A 23,954-nucleotide genomic window follows, 5' to 3' on the forward strand; every position below is an offset into this window, starting at 1 on the left:
GGAGTCGACTCCGGGCGTTCGGAGCTTAGTGTGAAGAGCGGGTGGGGGGTCAGAAGGTGAGAAGAGCGGCGCGTGTGATCTAAAGAAGGGATAATTCAACCAACATCATATCCCAAATTTATTTTCGGTCCAGTTCCACAAGCCCAACTCCGCTGGGAAGCATGGAGAGGAAAAGGTGGGAGTGCTCGGCTCTCCCAAATGGTTGGAAAAGGGAAGAAGTGACCAGAAAGTCGGGCTTGTCCGCGGGGAAAAGCGATGTCTATTATTTTAGGTACTGTTACTGGATTAGCCAGTGGAGATAAAAGCTTAGCTTAGCATAGCATAGTTAGCTTAGCTGGACAACGTTGCTAGCTATGGGGATGGCAGCATTTCGAAAAAGAAAAATAATAAGATATACCTCACAGTTATATTTATACAGATAATTCCAGAGAGTAAAACTACGTTACATAATGCTCTTTTGTTCAATTTGTGTTATCTTATACTATTATTATTATTACTATGCACGAGCTTGTGTGGGGTTTTTTGTTTGTTTGGGGTTTTTTTGTTTGTTTTTTTTAAAGCTAACTTGGCTAACTGGTGCACTACCCAGTGTTTAACACGAGCTAACCTTTAGCTATCCTTAAACCGGCTGTTTTAAAAACTTTACTGGTTCGTGTTCTATTTAAATCGAGTTCTCAGTCAACTTTACTGATTTAATTTAGCGACTTAGCCGGCTAGTTGTAAACATTTGCTATCGGTTTAGCTAGTTTTAAAGTTTTTGAGTTGACCTGAATAACCTGGCTAGTGTCGCAGCATCACACTGTCAACAAAATGGGAAGAAGATGCGAAAGTAGAAATTGTAGAATTAATTTCCCACTGCATTAAACTCGGCTTTAAAAGTTTACTAATATTTGTAGGTTTTTTTTTTACTCCAGCGCATTATATATAATATATAATGTAATATAATATATTGCACTGGATTATTAAAAAAATGGTCTAAACCGAGTGTAAAAGAATAAAGGACCTTGAAAGGACAGAAAGTTTAATCTCTGCTTAGTTTTCCATTTTTTTTTTAGTCTAGATAATTACCTCAGGTCCATTTAAAGCTAATTTGCTTGCTGTTATCTTCTTAAATTTCTATCAAATATCACTACATTCCTTTTCTATCTTAAGAAAGAAAGCAAAAAAAAGCTTACATCTTCTAGTTCTGGCACATACACTATGGAGCGATGGCATTTCTTTGACCCTGCTGTCTTTCTGTCTACGCACAGTCCCACAGGAAAGAAATTTCGGAGTAAGCCCCAACTGGCCCGTTATCTTGGTAATTCCATGGACCTGAGCTCTTTCGACTTCCGTACTGGCAAAATGATCATGAGTAAACTGAACAAGAACAGACAACGCCTACGCTATGAGCACAGCAGCCAGAACAAGGTAGGTCACAGAGACTCACCGGTTATTCTGTATGTAACAACGCACAACGACAGCCTGAATAAAAGTCTAGCAGTGTTAGGCCAAGTTTACATTAGACCGTATCTGTCTCGTTTTCTTCGCGGATGCACTGTCCTTTTACATTAAAACGCCGGGAAACGGGAATCCGCCAGCGCCCACGTATTCAATCCAGATCGTATCAGCTCCGGTGCTGTGTAAACATTGAGAATACGCGGATACGCTGTGCTGAGCTCTAGCTGGCGTCGTCATTGGACAACGTCACTGTGACATCCACCTTCCTGATTCGCTGGCGTTGGTCATGTGACGCGACTGCTGAAAAACGGCGCGGACTTCCGCCTTGTATCACCTTTCATTAAAGAGTATAAAAGTATGAAAATACTGCAAATACTGATGCAAATACTGCCCATTGTGTAGTTATGATTGTCTTTAGGCTTGCCATCCTTCCACTTGCAAGTGGTAAGTGATATGCGCTGGGATCACACACACAGCGGCTCAGTCCCGAATCACAGCTTGTGCACTTCACTCGCGTGCTCTGTGAGCTGCGCAAGGCCGGAGTGCGCACCCTCCAGAGGGCACTCGCTGTTCAGGGCGGAGTGATTTGGAGCGCAGGATGCCTGCGGAGCCGAGTGTATCCGTGTATTGGTGTTGCTGTGTGCACGCAAATCGTGTATTGGTGTTGCTGTGTGCACACTAATTGTTTTAAAAACGTTAATCTGATGATCCGCTGATTCGGTCTAATGTAAACATGAGCTTAGTGTTCGTATCGTTTTGTATTTTCTCGCCTAGTTTGACCATTCCTACAATGTGCTCTTTCTGTACCTATGATTTTGACAATTTCTTGACCCTCCTCTCTGACGATGCGCAAGGATGTAAATGGTTATTGGGTGGGGTCAGATTTGTGGTGTTGCCAGTCCAGTCTCCCAACCAAGACACGGCAAGAATTTGTGGCACTATGGTTGCTTAATTGAACATGGTGACCATCATGAAAGAAAAAATTATGCTTATTCTGATCCCAGCATGACGCATTTCAAAATATAGGCGCTGAGATATTTGGCTATTTGAAGAATGTTTGTTTGTTTGTTTGTTTGAACACAAGGCAGAATCTTACACATTGAAGAAATGCCCCAAATTCAAACATTTAAAGGAGCAGTCCACCGTACTTCCATAATGAAATATGCTCTTATCTGAATTGAGACGAGCTGCTCCGTACCTCTCCGAGCTTTGCGCGACCTCCCAGTCAGTCAGACGCGCTGTCACTCCTGTTAGCAATGTAGCTAGGCTCAGCATGGCCAATGGTATTTTTTGGGGCTGTAGTTAGATGCGACCAAACTCTTCCACGTTTTTCCTGTTTACATAGGTTTATATGACCAGTGATATGAAACAAGTTCAGTTAAAAAAAATTTAAACGTGGCGATTTTCTATGCTATGGAAAGTCCGCACTATAATGACAGGCGTACTAACACCTTCTGCGTGCTTCGGCAGCGCATTGATATCTGAGCTCCGTATCAATGCACTGCCAAAGCGCGCAGAAGGTGTTAGTACGCCTGTCATTATAGTGCGGACTTTCCATAGCATAGAAAATCGCTACGTTTCAATTTGTGTAACTGAACTTGTTTCATGTCACTGGTCATATAAACCTATGTAAACAGGAAAAACGCGGAAGAGTTTGGTCGCATCTAACTACAGCCCCAAAAAATACCATTGGCCATGCTGAGCCTAGCTACATTGCTAACAGGAGTGACAGCGCGTCTGACTGACTGGGAGGTCGCACAAAGCTCGGAGAGGTACGGAGCAGCTTGTCTCAATTCAGATAAGAGCATATTTCATTATGGAAGTACGGTGGACTGCTCCTTTAAGATGATAATACAGCAGTGTCAAACTGGGTCAAAGTGTCAGTTTGAACTGGTTGTATTTACATTAAAGGGGACTGAAGGCAAATTTTTATCTCATTTTATAAAATGTAGGAATGCATTTTTGATAGCTATTTTGTCACTGCTAAGCAAGTTATGAGTTTTTGAAATATGCTATGTAATGTATCAGTCCATGTGTCAAAGCAATGGCCATAAACGAGATTCGTTGAGACCTGTGCGAGACATCGTAGGACGGAAGTAAAACGTACAGTGGAAATCAGTGACCAACATCTGCTAACGTTGTCAAAAGACACTCACGCCCTCCTTCGAATGCTGACGTAATCGAGCCGGAAGTTTCCCTGTGTCCGGAATCGCTCCCTACTCACGATATAGCGGAGACACCATTTTTTAGTGCTGTCTGAAACCTTAGTGAGGATTATGTGGGAAATGTGTTCAGTATAATATGTATTTATCACAAAAATACATGCGTGTATGTATTATTTTGAAAACCTACCAGCCGCCTGATCGGGCACGTTTGAATTGTGCGACAGTAATGACGTAAATACCAGCGTGACGGACTCGTCCTTATCCTGTCGTCTTTCCAACTTTTTTCTGCTCCACGTTGGTTCAAAGTCGTATGGAATAATCTCCATGTCACGTACGTGAGGGAGACGGATGTATGTGCAGAAGTATACAGTTTAATAAAGTGCAAAATATATACATGCAGTGAGACAATATATATATACACAGGCAAACAATCCAGAACAGCAGGCTAGATCAAAAATGAGAATATAGGCAAAAGGGTCGGTCGAGGCGCAAACAGTACATCAAAGGCTAAGCGAGGACGAACGAGAAACAGGCACAAGGATCGTGAAACAGGAAATCAAGACAACGGGTAGAAAGGCTCGGTAATGCGTACATGCGTATCGTAATGCTTTGCGATGCAAATGCATCAGCACAATCCTTAAATAGGCAAACACACAGTTCCTTAATTGATCTCAGGTGTGCCTTGTTCACGGCGCGTGTGCTGGAGTCCACTCGGTGCGTGCGCAGCCCGAGGCGCGTCTTCAAGTGCACGTGCCACAGCGCGCAGGACTGACACTCCATCACTGATGAAGCTGGCAAATCTCGAAATTAATCTAAATTGGAATGATATTGCGGTCTTGCCTCTGTGTAAACAGTTTTCAAAATGGCGGCGCTGACGCTTCACGTTTGAAGTCTCGCACAAGTCTCGTAAAGATCGTGCGGATAAGCGACGCCTGCTGCAGACAAACGAACTACATTCAACACGGCTAAAAACCGAAAAGGCCGATAAGTGTAATATAATATGCCAATACGAGTCACGATATAAGGTTAATAAAACCGGAAACGTAATTAAATAACACGTTAATTAAGAAATAAAGCAAGTTTAAAAATGACTTCAGTTCCCCTTTAATGGAGAGCCATTTTAAGAATCAAAGCAAACAAATTTTACCTTTCTAATAAGGAGTTGATACTTTGAGACGATACTGTTTGAACTAGAGGGTGACACAGGAGTGGATTTTCACTCCTGTCCCGTCCCAATCCCATGATGGAGCTAAAATAATAATAATTCCTGTTCTGTCCCAATCCCGGAAGAATGACTCGTGTCCCATCCTGTTCCTGTGTTGTGCTTTTTTTTTTTTTTTTTAGGGGCATTTATTCATATATTTAAAATAGCTCTTATTCTGATTGGAACTGTATGTTTATATATAATCACTGATCTATTGTAATGATTCCTGTCCTGCCCGCTCTCTTGAAATTATTATTTTTTTTTTCCTGTCCTAGTCTGGTTAACACCAGACCATATCACAAGTGAAATATGGTCTGGAATCCGCCTATTGAATTTCTCGTAGGGGAGGTGTGGTTTGAATTTCTCGTAGGGGGGGGGTGTGGTTTACGATTGTCAACGGCCGTTTATTGGACGTTGCGAATGTCTATCATTTGGCGTATACGTAGCCCATGGCCAATCATGGCAGTTGTACCCGGTGACGTAGTTAGAGCGACGAAGAGGCGAAGAAGAGAAGGAAAGAGAAAGGCCCAATCCCAATTCTAATTTCTTCCCCTTCCCCTTGGCCCTTCCCCTTGAAACTGAGCTACAAGGGATAGGGCTTGAAATTCAACCCTTACGTATTGGGATAGCCCTTCAACGATCGCATACGTCATCGCGTACCTCCGTCAGCGTTTACGTTAGCAAAACGCGACCAAATGCGTCATTGGCTGCGACCAGCCGCTACAGTCAGAGCCAGAACCAGAAATCTCTGCTGGCAGGGTGTGATCTAACACCACTGAATGGGATATCTTTGGCGCTTCGTGCACCACATCCGACAGAATGAGGTGTCAGAACACTCATGTAAACAATAAAAGCGAGAATAACAGAACAAAACGTACGCAGTCAAGCAACCGAAAACAATACTCACTCCCAAAGCTTTTTAGCAGCAGCTTGGATTTCAGAAATCGCTGCTCATTCTCAACTCGAAAGCGAATCAAGCGGCGTGTTTCCTCTGGATAACAACTTAAAACACGTAAATAATGGAGAAAATACATTTATGACAATCTTTCGCCGCGGGAACCGCCATCTTTCTGAAATCTGCATGAAATCTTGCTGAAATCCGCATGGCATTGTGGGAAATCACTCAAACCCCTTCGTTCGGAGTCAGCTCCAGGAAAATCTCCGTTTGGAGGGGTACAGAAGCCCTACCCCTTCCCCTACCCCTCCGCATTAACTGGGATTGGGATACCCCTACCCCTTCACGTGAACGCGCAAAATGGAGGGGAAGGGCTAAGGGGTTGGTCCAAGGGGTGAAATGGGATTCGGCCAAAGAGAAGGCAAAACAAAAATAGACTGTAACGCCAAACGCTGTTCTTTTTTTAAAACAAACTTTCGCTCTAAACTATTCAGAACAGTGTCTAAAGCTTGATCGAAAGTTTGGTTCGTATCGCTCGCCGCCATGTTAAATGTGATCCGTAAACAGTCCCAAATAAACTACAAGCTTCCGTTTGTCGAGTAGTACGCGTCACCGTCTTTCCACCCCTCCCCACTCTCTGATTGGCTCCCTAACTCAGGCGAGCCTTTAGACCATAGTTTCCATGCTGTCTTTTCAGATCGGAACGATTGTGCAAAGCAGCATGGGATTTCCCAGGCTAGTCCTGTCCCAGTAACCTGATAAAGTGAAATCGACTCCCATCCCATGGGAATCCCACAGGATTCCTGAAGAATGTCACAGTTTGAACTGTGAACTTATGCTGTATTATACCGTAGCTTTCCTTTCCTTTAACACTCTTCCTAAAGAGCATTGCTTTGATGTGTCTAGTTTTCTGACGTGCTCAGCCTTCACGTTATTGGGCTGGACGAATCATTAGCTCAGGGTTCTGTACAATAGGGTTGGTTCGGTATGGTACCTGTCATGGTAGAGCGGTAACAGTACTAGTTTGGTACCAATGCGGTCAATAAATATTCATGCAAACTGACAAGTAATAAACATCAAAAGTTGTATTGTTTAAACACTGCATTAAGTGAGTGCAAATCATAACTTCCTGCTTCTCTCTGTCTGTGGGTGACTGGTGTAGAAAGAAGGATTTATAAGTAGGTTAATTTTACAAACATCTAATCTAAAGTTATTTCTGTCGCCTCGTTATTCTTTCATTCGTTAATTTATTAAGGAGTAGACTGCTAAGTCAACTAAGGCTAAAACATTTTTGTTTTAAAACGAAAACAATCTCCGTTCAGACGAGCATTTTAGCTCTGTATCAGAAATTACCTCTGTCCATACTAACACGCCTGAAAACGCTCGTCACGTGACTATTCACGTACACTGGGCATGCGTGTGCCAGTATAAACAGCTGATGCCATTTCTTTTCTTCCAGGAAAGGGTCACTTGATTGGAGCGTGACAAGTCAGGGAAAGATGCTTCGTGACTGAGACCCAATCAGGAAGCGAACATGGGTGTCCGTGTCATCGGTTCCAAATGTCTGTTTTCACCCGTCACGTCTAAAACACTATCCTGGAGTTTTCAAACTAAAACGAGACCATCAGCATTTCCAACAGGGACTTGAAAACTCTGGAGTAGTGTGGACGCCAGGCCTAAATGTACAGGGATGTGATTTTTCCGCGAATTCACGGAATTCCGCTTTTTTCACCTCAAAATTTGAAAAAAAAATGTTTTCCGATTTTTCGCTCAAAAATCTGCATTCATATCCTATTCCTTCCGACTTTCAGTAATTCCGTCATTGAGATGAAACAAGGTACGTGATTGGCCCATCGCTCTGTAACAACCAATGAACGTGCTTGTTAGATAGCTGTACGTAAGCTCGCTTCAAACAAAGAGTTGAAAGATGGCAGCCTCCGTGATCGAGCGTAAAGATGCAAATTGAGTTAAAGAAATCGACAGAATAGTGAAAAACAAGTTCCGCTGGGAATGGTTGGAGAAGGAGGTTGCTACAGATGTTGGACATAAGACTGTGAGACATTTGTTCAGCGATTTCGTTCTTTGGGGAGAGGGCAGAGGTCTCTGGCTGTCAAGTTTGGGGATGCTGGGACCTCCCCTGCCCGAGCTACGAGCGTGCAAAGTCGGGCTGGAGCCCGGGATAGAAACGAAACCTAAGCGGAGCGCTGCGGCTCGCCTCGGGGCGAATTACGTCCCGAGACGCGGGGCTAGCGCGCCCTGCCCACGCTGGTTCTTTGGGGGGAGGGCAGAGGACTCTGGCTGTCAAGTTTGGGGATTCTGGGACCTCCCCTGCCCGAGCTACGAGCGTGCAAAGTCGGGCTGGAGCCCGGGATAGAAACGAAACCTAAGTGAGTGAACAGAGTAGTTTTGAATATCCTTAAGTGAGTGAACACTGTGGAGTTATGATTATCCTTTGGTGAGTGAACACTATAGAGTTATGTATATGAAGTTGACATTGCTAGAGTAGAAACTGCAGAAAAAAAGTGACTGATATGCTGGAACTGGACATGGATGCTAGCATCTTTTTTCTTTGAGAGTTCCTGAAGACTTGTGGATGAATTCTTATGTTGCATAATGTTTGTTTGAAAAGGCACATTTAGGTATGTTCAACTTCGACAGTAATTGAAAGTATATAAATTTTGTTTTTCCTTATACAATTTTCTATTTATTCTAATGCAGATGATTTAATTTAGAATGACATTTTTAGGTTTCATGTTTTGGCTTTTTGTCAGTTCAGAATCATTGAATTTACTACAGGGGCTCAGAGTTGCATGTTGACCATTAAATTGGCTTGAATTTGTTAATCATGACAAGTTTTTTCTTGTGTGTTTGCTTGCCATTTTAGTACAATTTTTAAGTTAGAAAACCCCAGAACCCAGGAGCTTCGGGGGGCTTCGCCCCCCCTTGTCCCCCCACCAGGGCGCTGCCCTGGACCAGCTGGGGGCCTGCAGCCCCCAGACCCCCGGCTAAAATTTTCAGATAGTTTCACCAGCCCCAAATCACATCCCTGAATGTAGCAAAAGTGATGCGGTTTAAAACTAAAACATATTAACGTGGACGTAGCCGAAGAAGATAAACAGCAGTCTTGGCGCGATCATTATAGCCAGTTAGTCGCGTGTAACGTTGGGTCGGCTAACCTTGTGATACAAGTGGGATTGTCTGTTAGCTAGATTCAGGATGGGAAATATTGTGAAAACGCTAACCATGGACAAAGTTTGGCACCTATCATTTGGACAGTCTTATTTATGTGATCGTCATGCGCCTCTTCTGTACCTGGCGTTCTTTGTATAAATTAGGATGTATGTGCATCAAATATTTAATCAGGTTAGATGTATTGTGTCTTCCGGCCACACATGACCTGAGGCACCATTTGCACAAAAGTGTAGAAGAGAACTCCACCTCTTCGCTATCACTTGCCCAAAAAGCAAAATATTGCCATATCTCACTCTGAGTTTTATTTCTCAGCAAGTTTTAGCAATCTCATGTCACTAGTATGTTGAGCAGTTGCTGAATTCAGAGCGTCTTCCCAAACTTGGCTAGATAACTGGAAGCAGTTTGGCAGGGCACTGATCAGAGAGCACGCGCTTCACTGTTAGACTTGTGTCACACCTGTGAGCTGCCTGCTTTGTCTTAAAGGCCAGGCGAAAGAGCGAACTCTTAAAGGCGCATTTCAAAGTATACCTCATTTCACCACTTGTTCGGTAATGTTAACTACCAAAATTTGTGAAATAATGATGCAGTACCATTTCAAGTGTCATTTTATACCTGTAACTGGAGCAGCGAAGTCAATAGCAAGAAGGTGTTGTTGCAGTGTTCTCCACGGGCGCTTTTAAAGTGCATATTCCGGACCAATTTCGGGGGGGGGTTATATGAAAGTATGTCCCTTTACACACTCATCCAGAAGGGTAATTTTGCACAAGGCCATCTGTCTACAGCAGAAAAAAATAAAATAACAAATTGTGTCTGGAAAAATCCCAAGGGAGTCTGGAGCCAGATTCGTGACATAACCTGCGGAAGCGCCAGCAGGCTGCGCGAGCTTTGCGCAGTCTCGGTGCACAGCCTGTGTAGACCAAGCGCTCCCATTTCTCTCTCATTGTCCGGTCTTTTGGGAAACGATGAGCACTAATCCCATCAAGATTGGTGTTGCTACACCCTCCTACGATACATCTGTTAACCATTTTAATAATTACGCGATAACGTTGAAGAAATTTGCAGAAAACCACCAGGTCGTTTTCTCATAAACAAACCAGCGCTGACGTAGGATTCAGAAGGAGGCGTCCCGCACGCGACGTCACGAAAATCACCGTTTGCCGGGAAATCCAAATGCCAAGTTTTTTCAGAGGCGGACCAATTCGCCTCAAATGGCTTGATTTCAACTGAATTTTTCTGGTATTGCGCAAGGTAAAAAAATTGTAGAGAATGCAGAATGTTACAGATATTTGACCAAAGTTTAATATAAAATAGGAGAATTACATTGATCTTGCTCCTGAATTTACCCGTAATACGCACTTTAACGTAGCAGTGCGCCACTTTATAATTCTGGCCTGCCGCCCTTTCCTTGGCCAAAAAAAAAACAACAACCCAAAAACGTAACTTCATCAGTATACACCAAATAAATCGTAAAGTATTCGCTTTATTATAATTTTGTAACTATTTAACACGCAGAAGGCCATTAAACGAATGCATACGGGGCTACCTAAAGTGGCCACACGATTGCAGTAGAAAACCATCCAGCTTGCTGCATACAGATTGTGAGACAGAGCTGTGCAGATTGAGGTCTATCCCTGCGTTACGCTACACCGCACCACATTACACTATACGGACACGTAGTAACGCTGGAAGCTACAAGCTGCAGCTAGCCAGCAGCTAAATAACTTTGCGGGTGTTTATAGTGTTATTGTGCAACGGTTACGCTTATCTATCGTCTTTTCTGACCATACACAGTTACAGTAATTGTATGCGTACGCGCACACACATTAGTTAAGTTCAGGTCTTTTAAGAAGAAACCTTTGTCACATGCACACTTTAAGCACAGTGAAATTCATCCTCTGCATTTAACCCATTTGAAGCAGTGAAAACGCACACGCAGAGCAGTGGGCAGCCACACTACTCAGGGGTCAGGTACCTTGCTCAAGGGCACTTCAGCCCAAGGCCGCCCCATGTTAACTTAACTGCATGTCTTTGGACTGTGGGGGAAAAACGGTAGCCTGGGCCCGCCCATCCTAAGCGTGACGCAACATGAGGGCCTGTTGCGAGCTTAGTCTGGCCAGGCAAGCTATCTACAGCTCTTCCAAGCTCCCGAAAAATCGGGAACCAATCAACTTTGAGCATCTCCAACGACCCTGGGTAGAGGCGTGTTCAAGGCAGTGATGTAGTAGAACTGCGACCGGAAGCCGTAGATTGTTTACAGAATCTATGCCGGAAGCGCTTCATTCACTAGAAACATTACGAACATGGAGCAAGTTCTCATTGAAAACGGAGCAAAGAGCAGCCCTGGAGGTATTTATTGAAAGGAAGGACGTTTTCGCCTTGCTCCCGACCGGCTTCGGTAAGAGTTTAATCTACCAGTTAGCCCCGTCGCGTCACATACGTCAGAGGAAAGAGTGATGTGATTGGTTTAAGCTTCGTCACAGCCTTTTCTGGCTTCGACCAGTAGCAAACTGAGGTATTTCAGGGAGGCGGGTCAACCACGGGCTCTGCGAAACAGTTGGGCTTAATATCTTGGCCAGACCAATAGCTCGTAGAGCTTTGCAGTCGCGTTAGCCAGACTAGAAAAATGGAGCACCCGGAGGAAACCCACGCGGACATGGGGAGAACATGCAAACTCCACACAGAAAGCCCCTCCCTGGTCGCTGGGTTCGAACCCGGAACCTTCTTGCTGTGAGGCGACCATGCTAACCACTACACCACCTACATATCTGTGATTATGTAGGTGAGAGCTGCATTTTCCCGTTGCTTCCCTGTGGTTGTTTACTGTAGGACTTCCGGGTTCCTGGGTCAAAGGACCCAAACTACGGAGGCCGGGGTGGCTTTGTAGCGCCAGTCTCGGGCACTCGCACCAGCTCGTGCATTGATTGGAGTGGTTTCACCCAGTTAAGATTTAATTATGTGTATTGTAAAAAAAAAAAAAAAAGTATGCATTTATTGTAATCGGGTATTTTGTTTATGCATGGAAGTTCATTTATTTTTCACACACAGAAAAAAATATAATTAATTCAGAGATGCATATCAGTCTCAACTGAAATGTCAAATGAGTCTCACATTGGCAATAAAGATGTGATAATGTGTTAATTGAAAGGGCTGATGACACGAACATGACTCTATGCAATTTCTTAAATAAACTATACAACATGGCAAACATGTTAGATTTCTGTTATAATTACGTGAAAAGAAGCTGTTGTTACGCGAATATCCAACTTTTAATTGCACAGTGCAAGAAAACTGGGTCCGTGGCTCGCGGCCATGCTGTGACGTCAGCGGAAGAACACGCTGCGGTTCACTGGCTGTTCTACTCTGGTTCTACTCAATGGAAATGGCGCATGAAAACGCCGGTGAACTCTCTAGTGCTAGCTCTTCCTCTTCTGGGAGTCTAGAATTGTGTTGATCTCCGAATAGAATCTATGATAGCCTACCCTCTACCCTTTGCCTCTCGTTGCTAGGCGGCAGTTACATGAAAGCCGCAAGCTTTCACAAGCAAATACATGACTGATATCACGCCGACTTTATGATTATCATGTAGAATCTATAGCTCTACGTACCTTTTATCTTATGTCGTTTCACAACACATGTTCTGACAGGAGGACTGTCTTTGGATCCGGCATAGCTACTAGTAGACCCCCTCTGGAATACTGGCAGTGTTGCCAGATTGGGAGGTTTCCCGCCCAGTTGGGCGGTTTCAAGTGCATTTTGTGGGTTTTGAACATATTTTGGGCTGGAAAACTTCAGCGGTATCTGGCAACAGATACTGCTGACGTTTTCCAGCCCAGAATATGTTCAAAACCCACCAAAATGCACTTGAAACCGCCCAACTGGGTGGGATACCTCCCAATCTGGCAACACTGTGTAGGCACTGCTGATGGTAGTAACACACGTTTGTGCTGAACTGAACACCCAAGAGATTCTTTTAAGCTGGGAAGGGTGTCAAAACAATCCGAATCAAAGTGTTCAGAGCACAGGACGGATGTTGGTGAGGGCTCCCACTTGTCACGAGTGCGCCTGACTTGCTTCACCCACTTCGCATGCAGCTTGGGATCTCTGGGAAACTTGAATAAACTTACCCCATCCTTGTGGGTTTTGGAGCAAAAGCCGGCAACACAACGCGAAGGCATAATAACTATATGTATAATAATGTATAATAAAAATACTAATAATGATAAACTGAACACCTGTCGCATCAACAACAAACTGGTAAGTAAGGAGGAAGGTTCTTTCGCTGACGTCATATAGCTCCTCCTCCTCTTTCGTCTCCTGGGTGCTGCAGCCCCATCAAATTTGCCCAAATAGCCGCGTTTATCATCATAACTTGTAAAATAGGCGCCTTCGTGAATTAATATATGGATCATCGGGAATTACTTTTTATGTTATAAAACATCGCCAAAGATGTCAAAAACGTGTCATCAGCACTTTAAATGATTTAGCATTTCCTATCCATTTATTGGCCAGTTTCACTGTCAGAAAAAGCCCAAAGTCCGTCAGCTTCAGGGGGAATTCGTCGCCCTGACCCCCTACCAGGGCTCCGCCCCTGGACCCCGTTGGGGGCCTAGGCGGCTGCCAAACCCCCACCACCACCTTTTATTTTTGAAAAGTGGAGAGCATTGTATTGGTTGTTGAATAAGGCAGCTGGGCCATAGAAGGTTCACGCTGCATGCTGCACGCTACACGTTCACGTGAAGAACCGGACCCTGGGCCATTAAACTTCAACTTTTCTCGGTAGTCGTCCATTTTATCTCCCTAGACCCGTTCTGATTGGCTGGCGCGGCGGTGACCTTGGGGTCGTGCATGCATTGACTGGAATTTCCATCTTCACGCCTAGAAAAAAGTGTGCATGTTCATTTCTCGCTTCACGCGTGCAGCATGCAGCATGCAACGTGAACGCCGTTCTATGGCCCAGAGCAAGTCATGCTACGTTTGTCCACTTTTCTTTACACGCGTGCAGCATGCAGCGTGCAGCATGCAGCGTGCACCTTCTATGGCCCAGCTGCCTAAGGGAAGGGGGAAAAATGCTTGTGACCTCTAGCCTACTCTGTCTGTTAGTACATAGTGAAACTATGAATAAAAATCTTCTCGTCTCAGATGTCCAGGCTGCTGGTTTGTCCACCACTGAGTTATATAATGCTGTCAGTGAAAGCTCGCGGTCTCGCTTGTAGTACTAGAACTGCTTCCGAGATATTAGTGAATGGCAGTTAGGTTATGTTAGGAATACGGGAAATAAGCTCAACCCATTTTTACATGATAGTTTTGAAACTTGCCAAAAAAAATCATCATTTTTTTCTTTCATGTTTCTTCTTTTTAGGGTAAACCTGATTTAAACACTTCTCTACCGGTGCGACAGACGGCATCCATCTTCAAGCAGCCTGTTACAAAAGTCACAAACCACCCAAACAACAAAGTGAAGACAGATCCACAAAAAGCTGTTGATCAGCCAAGACAGGTAACCGTACAACTATTAGTACTTGCTGTATATCAGAAGTTGCTTCAGTACGGGGGGGAAAAAAGAAGCAGCAGTGTCTGAATGATGCTAATATAAGCTCACATCGTTGTGCCAGGTTTTGGCTTAGCCTTATTTACATAAGATTTGGACACGTTTGTGCCTCTGTACAGCTTTTCTGGGAGAAGAAGCTGAGTGGACTGAATGTGTATGACATCGCCGAGGAGTTGATGAAGACTATGGATCTTCCCAAAGGCCTTCAAGGTAAGGAACTGCATGGAAAATGTCCGGATTAGTTCTACCAGAGGTTTAATAATAAATATCAGTCCTCAGGGTCAATTTGAGCCAGATAAAGTTTGGGTGTAATTTGCCCCAATCACTAAAACACACCACCGGAGTCTGCAATAACATGGCAGTTACCAGGTTTTACGATTACATCACTGAGCTAATTTAAACTATTGCTGATGGAGGTCTGTGTTTGGCAAAAGACAGAGTGTCAAAACCTCACAGACTGGCACTTTATTTTAAATTACAATCAGACTTCGCTGCGAATCACTTAAATTATAGATCCGCCCCAGTTAAAACAAATCCAACGCAAATAGAATTTGCATGCATGCGCAATCTCTTTCGCTGTGGCCAATCTCTCTCACTGACCTGTATACATTCTGAAAGTTATGTTATGCTATTGCTATTTATCCTAGTTTTTAACAGATCTCCAAATGTCGACCCACACACTCATTTCATCTGAATAGGGGGAAAAAAATACCAGATGGGAAAATAGTAAACAGCATCTGTGTAATGTAATTTAAATGGATTTTAATGACCGCAAAGAAGTGGCGTATTTCGGGTTTTAAATTGTGTAATGTCTGAAAGTGTCCTCCACTGTAGGGGTCGGCCCAGGCTACTCGGATAAAACGCTCCTCTCTGCCATCGCCAGCGCCCTGCACACCAGCAGCGCCCCCATCACGGGCCAGCTATCTGCTGCTGTGGAAAAAAACCCCGGAGTCTGGCTCAACAGCACGCAACCCCTCTGCAAAGCTTTCATGGTGACTGATGAGGACATCAGGTACACAAATACAGAAACTATTCTGGTTATGTGAATTAGTCGTGTACATGAACGAGTATTGGTATTTTTTTTTCTAGTATGTTTATTGAGCATCAACAATACGGATTGAAAACGGGGAAAAAATCCCCACATGAAACACAGAATGCTCATATTGTCAGTTTTGCATTTTTCAGACCCCCCCCCCCCCCCCCAAAAAAAAAAAAAACAGAACAAGAACACACAAACGGGAAATTTAAAAAAAAAAAAAGTTGCAATGCTCAAGGACTCCGATATCTGGCTCCTCAGGTGTAATATTTAGTGAGTCTATAGCCTAGGTCACAACCGGACGTACGATTTTTTTTTTTTTTTTTTTTAGCCGTGCGATTTTTGGCGTTTCCCAAATCACTGCGTTTTTTTTGTTCATGGAGAAAGACGCACGTTGGCCGTAAGTTTGTCTTGCAACCTGAAAAAAAACCGTAAGCGCCCGTAGAGTTTGTTTGACATGACAAAGAACCTCTGTGGCCAGTCTACGGCTCGAAAATCAGCACGTCACACGCGCGCCCTCCGTGCGTTTCTCGCGTTTTTTGCACATAGACTGGCCGTAGGAGCACGTACGGCCGGTTGTGACCGAGGCATATAATGGACAGCAAGGGTTCCAGATTCTATCAAAGTTCCTCAGAGAGCCTTTGAGAGAAAACCTTAGCCTCTCCAACTTTTAAGCTGAACAGGACTTCCGTGACCCGTCAGCTACAGGATAGGGGTAAGGTGTGTTTCCAGTTAAGCAAAATTAAACGCCTGGCCAGTAGAGTACAGAAAGCCATACTGTGTTGTGCTTCAGCTGATAAAGTATCGGTGTGTGGAATACCAAAAAGGGCAGGGCAGGGAGGGGATGGGGGTCGGCCGCAACATTGTAGGCCGTGTGAAGGGTATCAAATATTTTAGACCAAAAGTCTATCAGTTTTGGACATGACCAAAACATGTGCATGAGATCAGCAGGGGACTGGTTGCATCTATTACAAGTGTCTGCAACATTGGGATAGATTTTTGACAATCTATGATTAGTGTAGTAGATCCTATGTATGAATTTGCATTGGATTAGCCCATGTCGGGCACAGATAGAGGAATTGTGCACTAGAGTATTGGTATTTTCTGCTGTTCGTGTCCTGCTGTTGTGATCTGAGCTGTTGGAACACCCTGTTTCTGTTCCAGGAAGCAGGAGGACCTCGTGTACAACGTGAGGAAGAGGCTGGAGGATGCTCTCATGGCTGACATGCTGGCTCAAGTAGAAGAGACCGCCAGCGACACAAAATCAGTGAAGGAGGAGACCAACGGCAGCGATGAAATGGAGACACTGTAGCCACGGTAAAAACGATAGACCGAGAGGGTGACACAGGAGTCGATTTTTCACTCCTGTTGCATCCCAGTCCCACAAAAAAAAACTTCCTGGCCAATCCCATGACAGAATTAAAAAAAAAAAAAATGCCATCCCAGATTCAAAATAAATTGCCATTTATTAATATTAGAAGTGTAATATAATATAACACATAAAAACTGACCAATTATTATGATTCCCATCCCACTCTGTCCTGTTGACTTTTTTTTCCCCTGTCGTATCCCAGTCAGATAATGAATAGTAGACTTAAATCGCATCGTGCGGGAATCTCATAGGAATCCCATAACCAACTAGAAAAATGTCAGCCTCTACATGGGCCAGTTCTCTGATTGCAGTGCCTTATTGCTTAACGTCAGTAGTTTGTGGATTTATACAAGTGCCGTCTTTTCACTGCTTCAGACAAACAGCCAGGACTCAGTCGTTTCCGCTGGAGTCACATGGGGGATATGGGGAGCACTGACTGTCTGCGGATGCTGTATTATTTTCAGACACGATTGAAGCCGTGGATACTCTGAAAATGCTTTGACTTTGAAAAGTATGTAACCGTGCAACTGGAACTAATATCGTCATCTAAAAAGCATGCAGGAAGTGTTTTGTATCTTAAATCCCACAATTATTTAAAATGCATATTCTGGACCAATTTCGGGGTTTTTTATATGAAAGAATGTCCCTTTACACACTCATCCAGAAGGGTAATTTTGCACAAGGCCATCTGTCTACAGCAGAAAAAAATAAAATAATAAAACACGTCTGGAAAAATCCCAAGGGAGTCTGGAGCCAGATTCGTGACGTCACCTGTGGAAGCGCCAGCAGGCTGCGCGAGCTTTGCACAGTCTCGGTAGACCAAGCGCTCCCGTTTCTCTCTCATTGTCCGGTCTTTTGGGAAACGATGAGTACTAATCCCATCAAGATTGGTGTTGCTACACCCTCCTATGATACATCTGTTAACCATTTTAATAATTACGTGATAACGTTGAAGAAATTTGCAGAAAACCACCAGGTCGTTTTCTCATAAACAAACCAGCGCTGACGTAGGATTCAGAAGGAGGCGTCCCGCACGCGACGTCACGAAAATCAATGTTTCCCGGGAAATCCAAATGCCAAGTTTTTTCAGAGGCGGACCAATTCGCCTCAAATGGCTTGATTTCAACTGAATTTTTCTGGTATTGCTCAAGATAAAAAAAAAATTGCGCAACATGTGACAGATATTTGACCAAAGTTTAAACTAAAATAGGAGAATTACATTGATCTTACTCCTGGATTTACCCGTGATATGCACTTTAACACACTCATATATTTTAGAGAGACGCAGTTTCATTCTGCTGTTGGTACTTGTATGGTCTGAATGACAACGTTACACTGGTGTTCGTAGCCAAACCAAGTAATAATTTCTTTTTGACGTTAGCAGCAGTATGTTATGATGTTAATTAAGTTAGGATTACAGCCGTACATAACAGCTTGGATTCTCCACAACTAGATAAGGGCATTCGCATAAAACCAGAGTGTTTTTACATAGGAAATACCAAAAAATGTATATTTTTTTTAAGAGATGTAAAAACTGGCAGTTCTGATCATGTTTTGTGTAGGAGCTCTGTATTTTAACACTGGAGTACATTCAGGGTATGCTAAAGTATGCAAAGGGAGCTGTCCCCCCCCCCCCCTCCCCCCCCATTATAAAAAGAGCCAGTTGACATTTGCTCAGGTGTTTTGAATATTCCAATATTAACGAACGCTCTGGAAGCCCCACCCCCTTTCCCATCCTACAGTAGTAATGCTTTAGCTGCCCGCCGTGATTAAAAGATGCACTGATGAGGTGACCTCACTTTCTGTTAAGGTGAATGGAGAATGTTTTGAGTTCAACAAAAATGGCACTATTTAATAACCAAAGTTTAAATCGTACAATACAAATAATTGGACAGTGATTAAAAAGACATTGCCCTCCAGTACTGGTTTGTTGGGGCTCAAGTCCTCCAAAAACTGGGAAGTGGGTCTCAAAAGGGAGGAAATCATTTGAATCTGTCCTGTTTGTTGTAATATTTCTGTTTCGGAGTTCAAAATGATTTGCACATCCAATTTCATGCAGTTAACGTTATAGCCATACGTTGTTTTGTATTAGCCATGCTAGTAAACAAGACCCAGGCAGGGGAGCAGTAATGGGTTAATCTGGCCTTGTTAAAACTGTAAAATATTGTGTAATCATCCTCTGTTCTGTAGTTAAGCACGAGTTTCCTTGATAACAGCAAAGGGAAGCTGGCTGTAAGGACTGTTGTTGCACTCCTTCGGTCAAAATGTAGGTGGTGTTTACATTAGACCGTATCAGCGGATCATCAGATTAACGTTTTTAAAACGATTCGCGTGCACACAGCAACGCCAATACACGGATACGCTAATCACATGACTAATTAGACGGCACGTCACATGATTCCCAGTGCATATCGGGCATGCGCAAGTCACTCGCCACTTGCAAGTGGAAGGATGGCAAGCGAACACCTTCTCCAGCAGATAAACACACCTGGCTGTGATGTTCATGTTCTCACTGAGTTTAAGCGCCTGAAGGAGGTAAATAAGTTGAAATGTGTAAATAAACCTCAGTGCGGCTCAGCGCTTCCTCCTACGCTCCAAATCACTCCGCCCTGAACAGCGAGTGCCCTCTGGAGGGTGCGCACTCCGGCCCTGCGCAGCTCACAGAGCGCACGAGTGAAGCGCACGAGCAGTGATTCGGGACTGAGCCGCTGTGTGTGTGATCCCAACGCCAGCGAATCAGGAAGGTGGATGTCACAGTGACGTTGTCCAATGACGACGTCAGCTAGAGCTCAGCACAGCGTTTCCGCGTTCCTCAATGTTTACACAGCACCGGATCAGATACAAACTGGGTTGAATACGTGGGCCCTGGCGGATTCAAGTTGTTCCGCCTGTGGAGTCGTTTCCCAGCGTTTTAATGCGAACGGACAGTGCATCCGCGACGAAAACGAGACGGATACGGTCTAATGTAAACACCACCGTAGACAAATCCTGCATCCAGGATTGTATTAATTGAAGTATCTGTGGACTTCAAGGGATTTATAATTTTGGAACTGTTCACAGGTATATGGACTTGTACTGTAAAAAAGATAGTTGGTAATATCCAAGTATGAGTTCAGCAGTCCAACTTTGTGCGGTCAAGTCGTATGGATCAATGTTTAATAGATGACTTTATCCAAATAACGGTCCTTGGCATCCTTGCTGAGTTTCTCTCAGAATGATATCCCCTCACTTTGCTTCTCCTTCTCCAGTTTTACTGCTTTCACTGTTAATGAAGTGTAAAAGTTTTTGGTTATAGTCACTGTACTGCTCACTGTAACAATAACAAAACAGCACCTTTCCTGGACCAAATTTTTTTTTTTTTATATGAAAGTATGTCCCTTTACACACTCATCCAGAAGGGTAATTTTGCACAAGGCCATCTGCAGGGGTGATAGTGTTCCGGCGCCGTGCCGGATTTCCGGCGTACCGTGGCTGGGGAAAAAAAAAAAAATCTAGTTCGCCCATTGTCCTGTGTCATTCTGAGATGCGCAGATAGACAGTAAAGGGAATTCGGAATTCCCTTTACTGTCTATCTGCGCATCTCAGAATGACACAGGACAATGGGCGAACTAGATTTTTTTTTTTTTTTTCCCCAGCCACGGTACGCCGGAAATCCGGCGCGGCGCCGGAACGCTATCACCCCTGCATCTGTCTACAGCAGCAAAAAATTTTAAATAACAAAACGCGTCTGGAAAAATCCCGAGGGAGTCTAGAGCCAGATTCGTGACGTAACCTGCGGAAGCGCCAGCAGGCTGCGCGAGCTTGCACGGTTTCAGTGCACAGCCTGTGTAGACCAAGCGCTCCCATTTCTCTCTCATTGTCCGGTCTTTTGGGAAACGATGAGTACTAATCCCATCATGATTGGTGTTGCTACACCCTCCTACGATGCATCTGTTAACCATTTTAATAATTACGTGTTAACGTTGAAGAAATTTGCAGAAAACCACCAGGTCATTTTCTCATAAACAAACCAGCGCTGACGTAGGCTTCAGAAGGAGGCGTCCCGCACGCAACGTCACGAAAATCAATGCTTGCCGGGAAATCCAAATGCCAAGTTTTTTCAGAGGCGGACCAATTCGCCTCAAATGGCTCGATTTCAACTGAATTTTTCTGGTATTGCGCAAGGTAAAAAAATTGCAGAGAATGCAGAACGTGACAGATATTTGACCAAAGTTTAATATAAAATAGGAGAATTACATTGATCTTGCTCCTGCATTTATCCGTGATATGCACTTTAATGACGTAAACACACGTACTGTAACTGACAAAGCTCTATTGACTCGTCGTATTCAGGACCAACAGTTAACCTCGGTGTGTTTTTGATTTTGTTTTTCATGGGTAATTTCAGTTTCTAATATAATCTCCTGTCTCTCTCTGTGTAACCCTAGAATGCTGTGGTGTTCTCCTGCGCTGACCTACAGGATCTTTACCAGGATGTGAAAGCTCATGCTGTCTCTAATTGGAAATATAACACTTTTTTTTTTTTTTTTTTACGCTACTTTTTGTAGTGATCCTCCAGTTGAACTGTGAAACATTTGTGTTTTACACACAGTTTCTAGGAACACTTTCACCTTTTTATAATTTTTTTAAAAACCTTTTGGGTTTTTTAAAAATCCAAGTAAGTTGATGTCTTGCCATACTCCAACTACATATGAGATGTACTTTGTACGCACACACACACACACACACACACAGAGGATGCATATGGCGCTATAGCCAACACATCTCATCATGAAAGGGTGGTTTTTTTTTTGTTTTTTTTTTTAAGACTATGCTAGATAGGACGGTTATGCAACCTTGGGTTCTGATCTAGTTTGTCAACCTAATGATAGGATTACACTCATCGAGGTTATAAGCTCAATAATTATTAGGATATTACATATAACCATACAAATATAATCACTCCTTATCAGTTAAGTCTGAAGTTGACATCCCTAGAACTAATTTCCTTTTTGGTGCTTTTCTGTTGTGTGTCGTCCTTCTTGTCAGCGAATTTTAAGGGCTTACAATTATACAGTTAATATACAATAACTACAGTAATGTGCAAAATGGTGGCTGTACATTTTCTTAACCGCTTAGTATTAGGAACATAAAAGCAGAGCTTTTAGTAGCCAATGGTATAATAAATCAGGAATAAAGGACTCCCAGGTGACACTTCAGGGCTGTTAATAAGGCAGTTCTTGTACGTACTGCACTTGCATTTACTACCAGGAAAATGTTTAATTTCTCAGATCGTTTTTGGTGTACTGTCCTCTCTGCTTTTATGATTATGACAAAAAATGGTTCTGAACACAGATGTCAAAAGGCATTGACATAATTTCTTCTCAATCATTAGGCCTTTTATTTTCTAAATTTGGGGCTTTGTCCAACAGTTTATTGATGGACATTTAATTATTCCTGGCTAAAGAAGAGTCTTATTTGGTGCTGCTCATTCAATAGGTCACCTGTTTAACGCAGATATAATGGGTGGGCTTTTTTCTTTCTTTCTTCTGGGGGGGGTCAGGTTATAGTGAACCACAAATTAAGAAACCGTTCTTCTGTTTGTCCAAAAAGATGGACTTTAGTATTGCTAAGGGCAAATGTGGTGTGTGTTTAAAAAAAAAAAAATGGACATGTTTAATTATTGTCAAAAGAGACAAAATGTTAAGTGGGTACTGCTTCATTGGCCAAATCTGTGACGTGATAAATGATTTAATTCGCCTCCTCCATGTCGATGTTGAAGTTTCAGCTCGAAATCTGACCAATGGAACGACCCAAGGAAGAACTGTTTTGTTAGCTTTTAATCAGTAACCCATCTTTACATTTTATACGCATACATTGTTTTTTAAGCTTTGTTAGGAATACAGTTATTTTACATATAAGCTGTTTGATGCTGTCAAAGCTAAATTAAATTAGATTTTGTATTTTATAAATCTAGTTACTGTATTTTGTCTGATCTGGGGTTTCACATTTAATAAATGAAATGAACTTTATGCAGTCTTGGGTGCTTAAGGCTGTTTCTTTGAAATGGGCTGAATTTTGTACATTTGAATAATAAAATTAATCTTTGATCAAATACTGTGGTCTGTGGCTGGTTTTGAGTAGAAATGTTTCATGCTAATATTGACATCTAGAAATATGGAAGATCAATTGATGTCTAAAAATATTGGCGTGAAGGCGTTATGGTTAAAATTGCTTTGGTATACAATTTCTTTCCTTAAGGGCCCCATACACGTTCAAAAAAGTCGTCAAAATTTTATCAAAATTTTGATATCAAAATTTTGATACAAAGTTTGATCGTGTGTAGGGTGTTTTGATGTCAAAAATTTTATGTCAAAATTTTGAACCCAAATTTTGACATATCAAATCACTTTGATATTTTTTGAAGCGTCGTCAAATTATTGATGCGTGTGTGGGGGGCTTGTCTTTCCAATTGCTTGCGGAGACGTTGCAGTCAGGAATTTCAAGTCTTGAAAAGAATTTCCAGATGTCAGGTACCTCAGTGTGATGGACAAGCGTTCACTTGGTGGTATAGATGAATGCATCACAGTGTCTTCTTTCAATATCAATGGCTTGACAAGGTCCAATAATTCATCGAAGGATGGGGCATCCATCCTAAGGAAATTACGGAAGTCCTCTGGTTCTTTGAGACGAAGTTCTCTGAGGAGGTTGACGTGACCGTACATTCGCCGTTTCAAAAACCAGTCTTTCGACCATTTCCGTCGATGCCGAGGCGGTTCATTGTTCAAAGCGAACACAAGTGCTACGGCCACTGCTGCGTCCATGTCAAAGTTTTTGACAATACTGAATTTTTGATAGAAAAAACATTGAATCGTGTGTGGACATTTTACATCAAAATTTTGATATCAAAATTTTGATGACTTTTTTGAACGTGTATGGGGCCCTTTAGAGAGAGGAATGTCTTGAGACCTAAGCTACGATGCTGTGTCCTGTATCTATGGAAATTGAGCAACATATTCAAGTACGAAGACATTTCAGAAGAACGTTGCCTAACTGTCATATGAGAATAGAATCAAATCTTTATTATTAATCAAGCACAATGAAAAATTTGGCCAAATTGTGT

General features: G+C 43.0%; 1 protein-coding gene across 4 annotated transcripts; it reads left to right on the plus strand.

Annotated features, from left to right (window-relative positions):
• Positions 1-22,863, plus strand: mbd3a (methyl-CpG binding domain protein 3a). Of its 4 annotated transcripts, none has more exons than XM_060906284.1 (7): positions 1-271; positions 1,251-1,410; positions 14,256-14,393; positions 14,564-14,654; positions 15,264-15,456; positions 16,645-16,797; positions 21,280-22,863. In XM_060906284.1, exons 1-6 carry the CDS (start codon positions 162-164, stop codon positions 16,790-16,792), a joined length of 840 nt encoding a protein of 279 aa, XP_060762267.1. In that variant the 5' UTR covers positions 1-161; the 3' UTR covers positions 16,793-16,797; positions 21,280-22,863. The 4 variants fall into 4 exon arrangements, with proteins under 4 accessions (XP_060762267.1, XP_060762269.1, XP_060762270.1 ...); XM_060906286.1 differs by having other exon boundaries at positions 15,279-15,456; XM_060906287.1 differs by having other exon boundaries at positions 1-175.
• Positions 22,864-23,954: the final 1,091 nt, after the last annotated feature.

Source organism: Neoarius graeffei, chromosome 23, assembly GCF_027579695.1.
Source record: "Neoarius graeffei isolate fNeoGra1 chromosome 23, fNeoGra1.pri, whole genome shotgun sequence".
Classification (NCBI taxonomy): domain Eukaryota; kingdom Metazoa; phylum Chordata; class Actinopteri; order Siluriformes; family Ariidae; genus Neoarius; species Neoarius graeffei.

Coding starts and splice junctions, on each gene's coding strand:
- mbd3a (XM_060906284.1), top strand. CDS start 162: ATGGAGAGGAAAAGGTGGGAGTGCTCGGCTCTCCCAAATGGTTGGAAA. Junction 272..1,250: donor AGCGATGTCTATTATTTTAG/GTACTGTTACTG, acceptor GTCTACGCACAG/TCCCACAGGAAAGAAATTTC. Junction 1,411..14,255: donor AGCACAGCAGCCAGAACAAG/GTAGGTCACAGA, acceptor TCTTCTTTTTAG/GGTAAACCTGATTTAAACAC.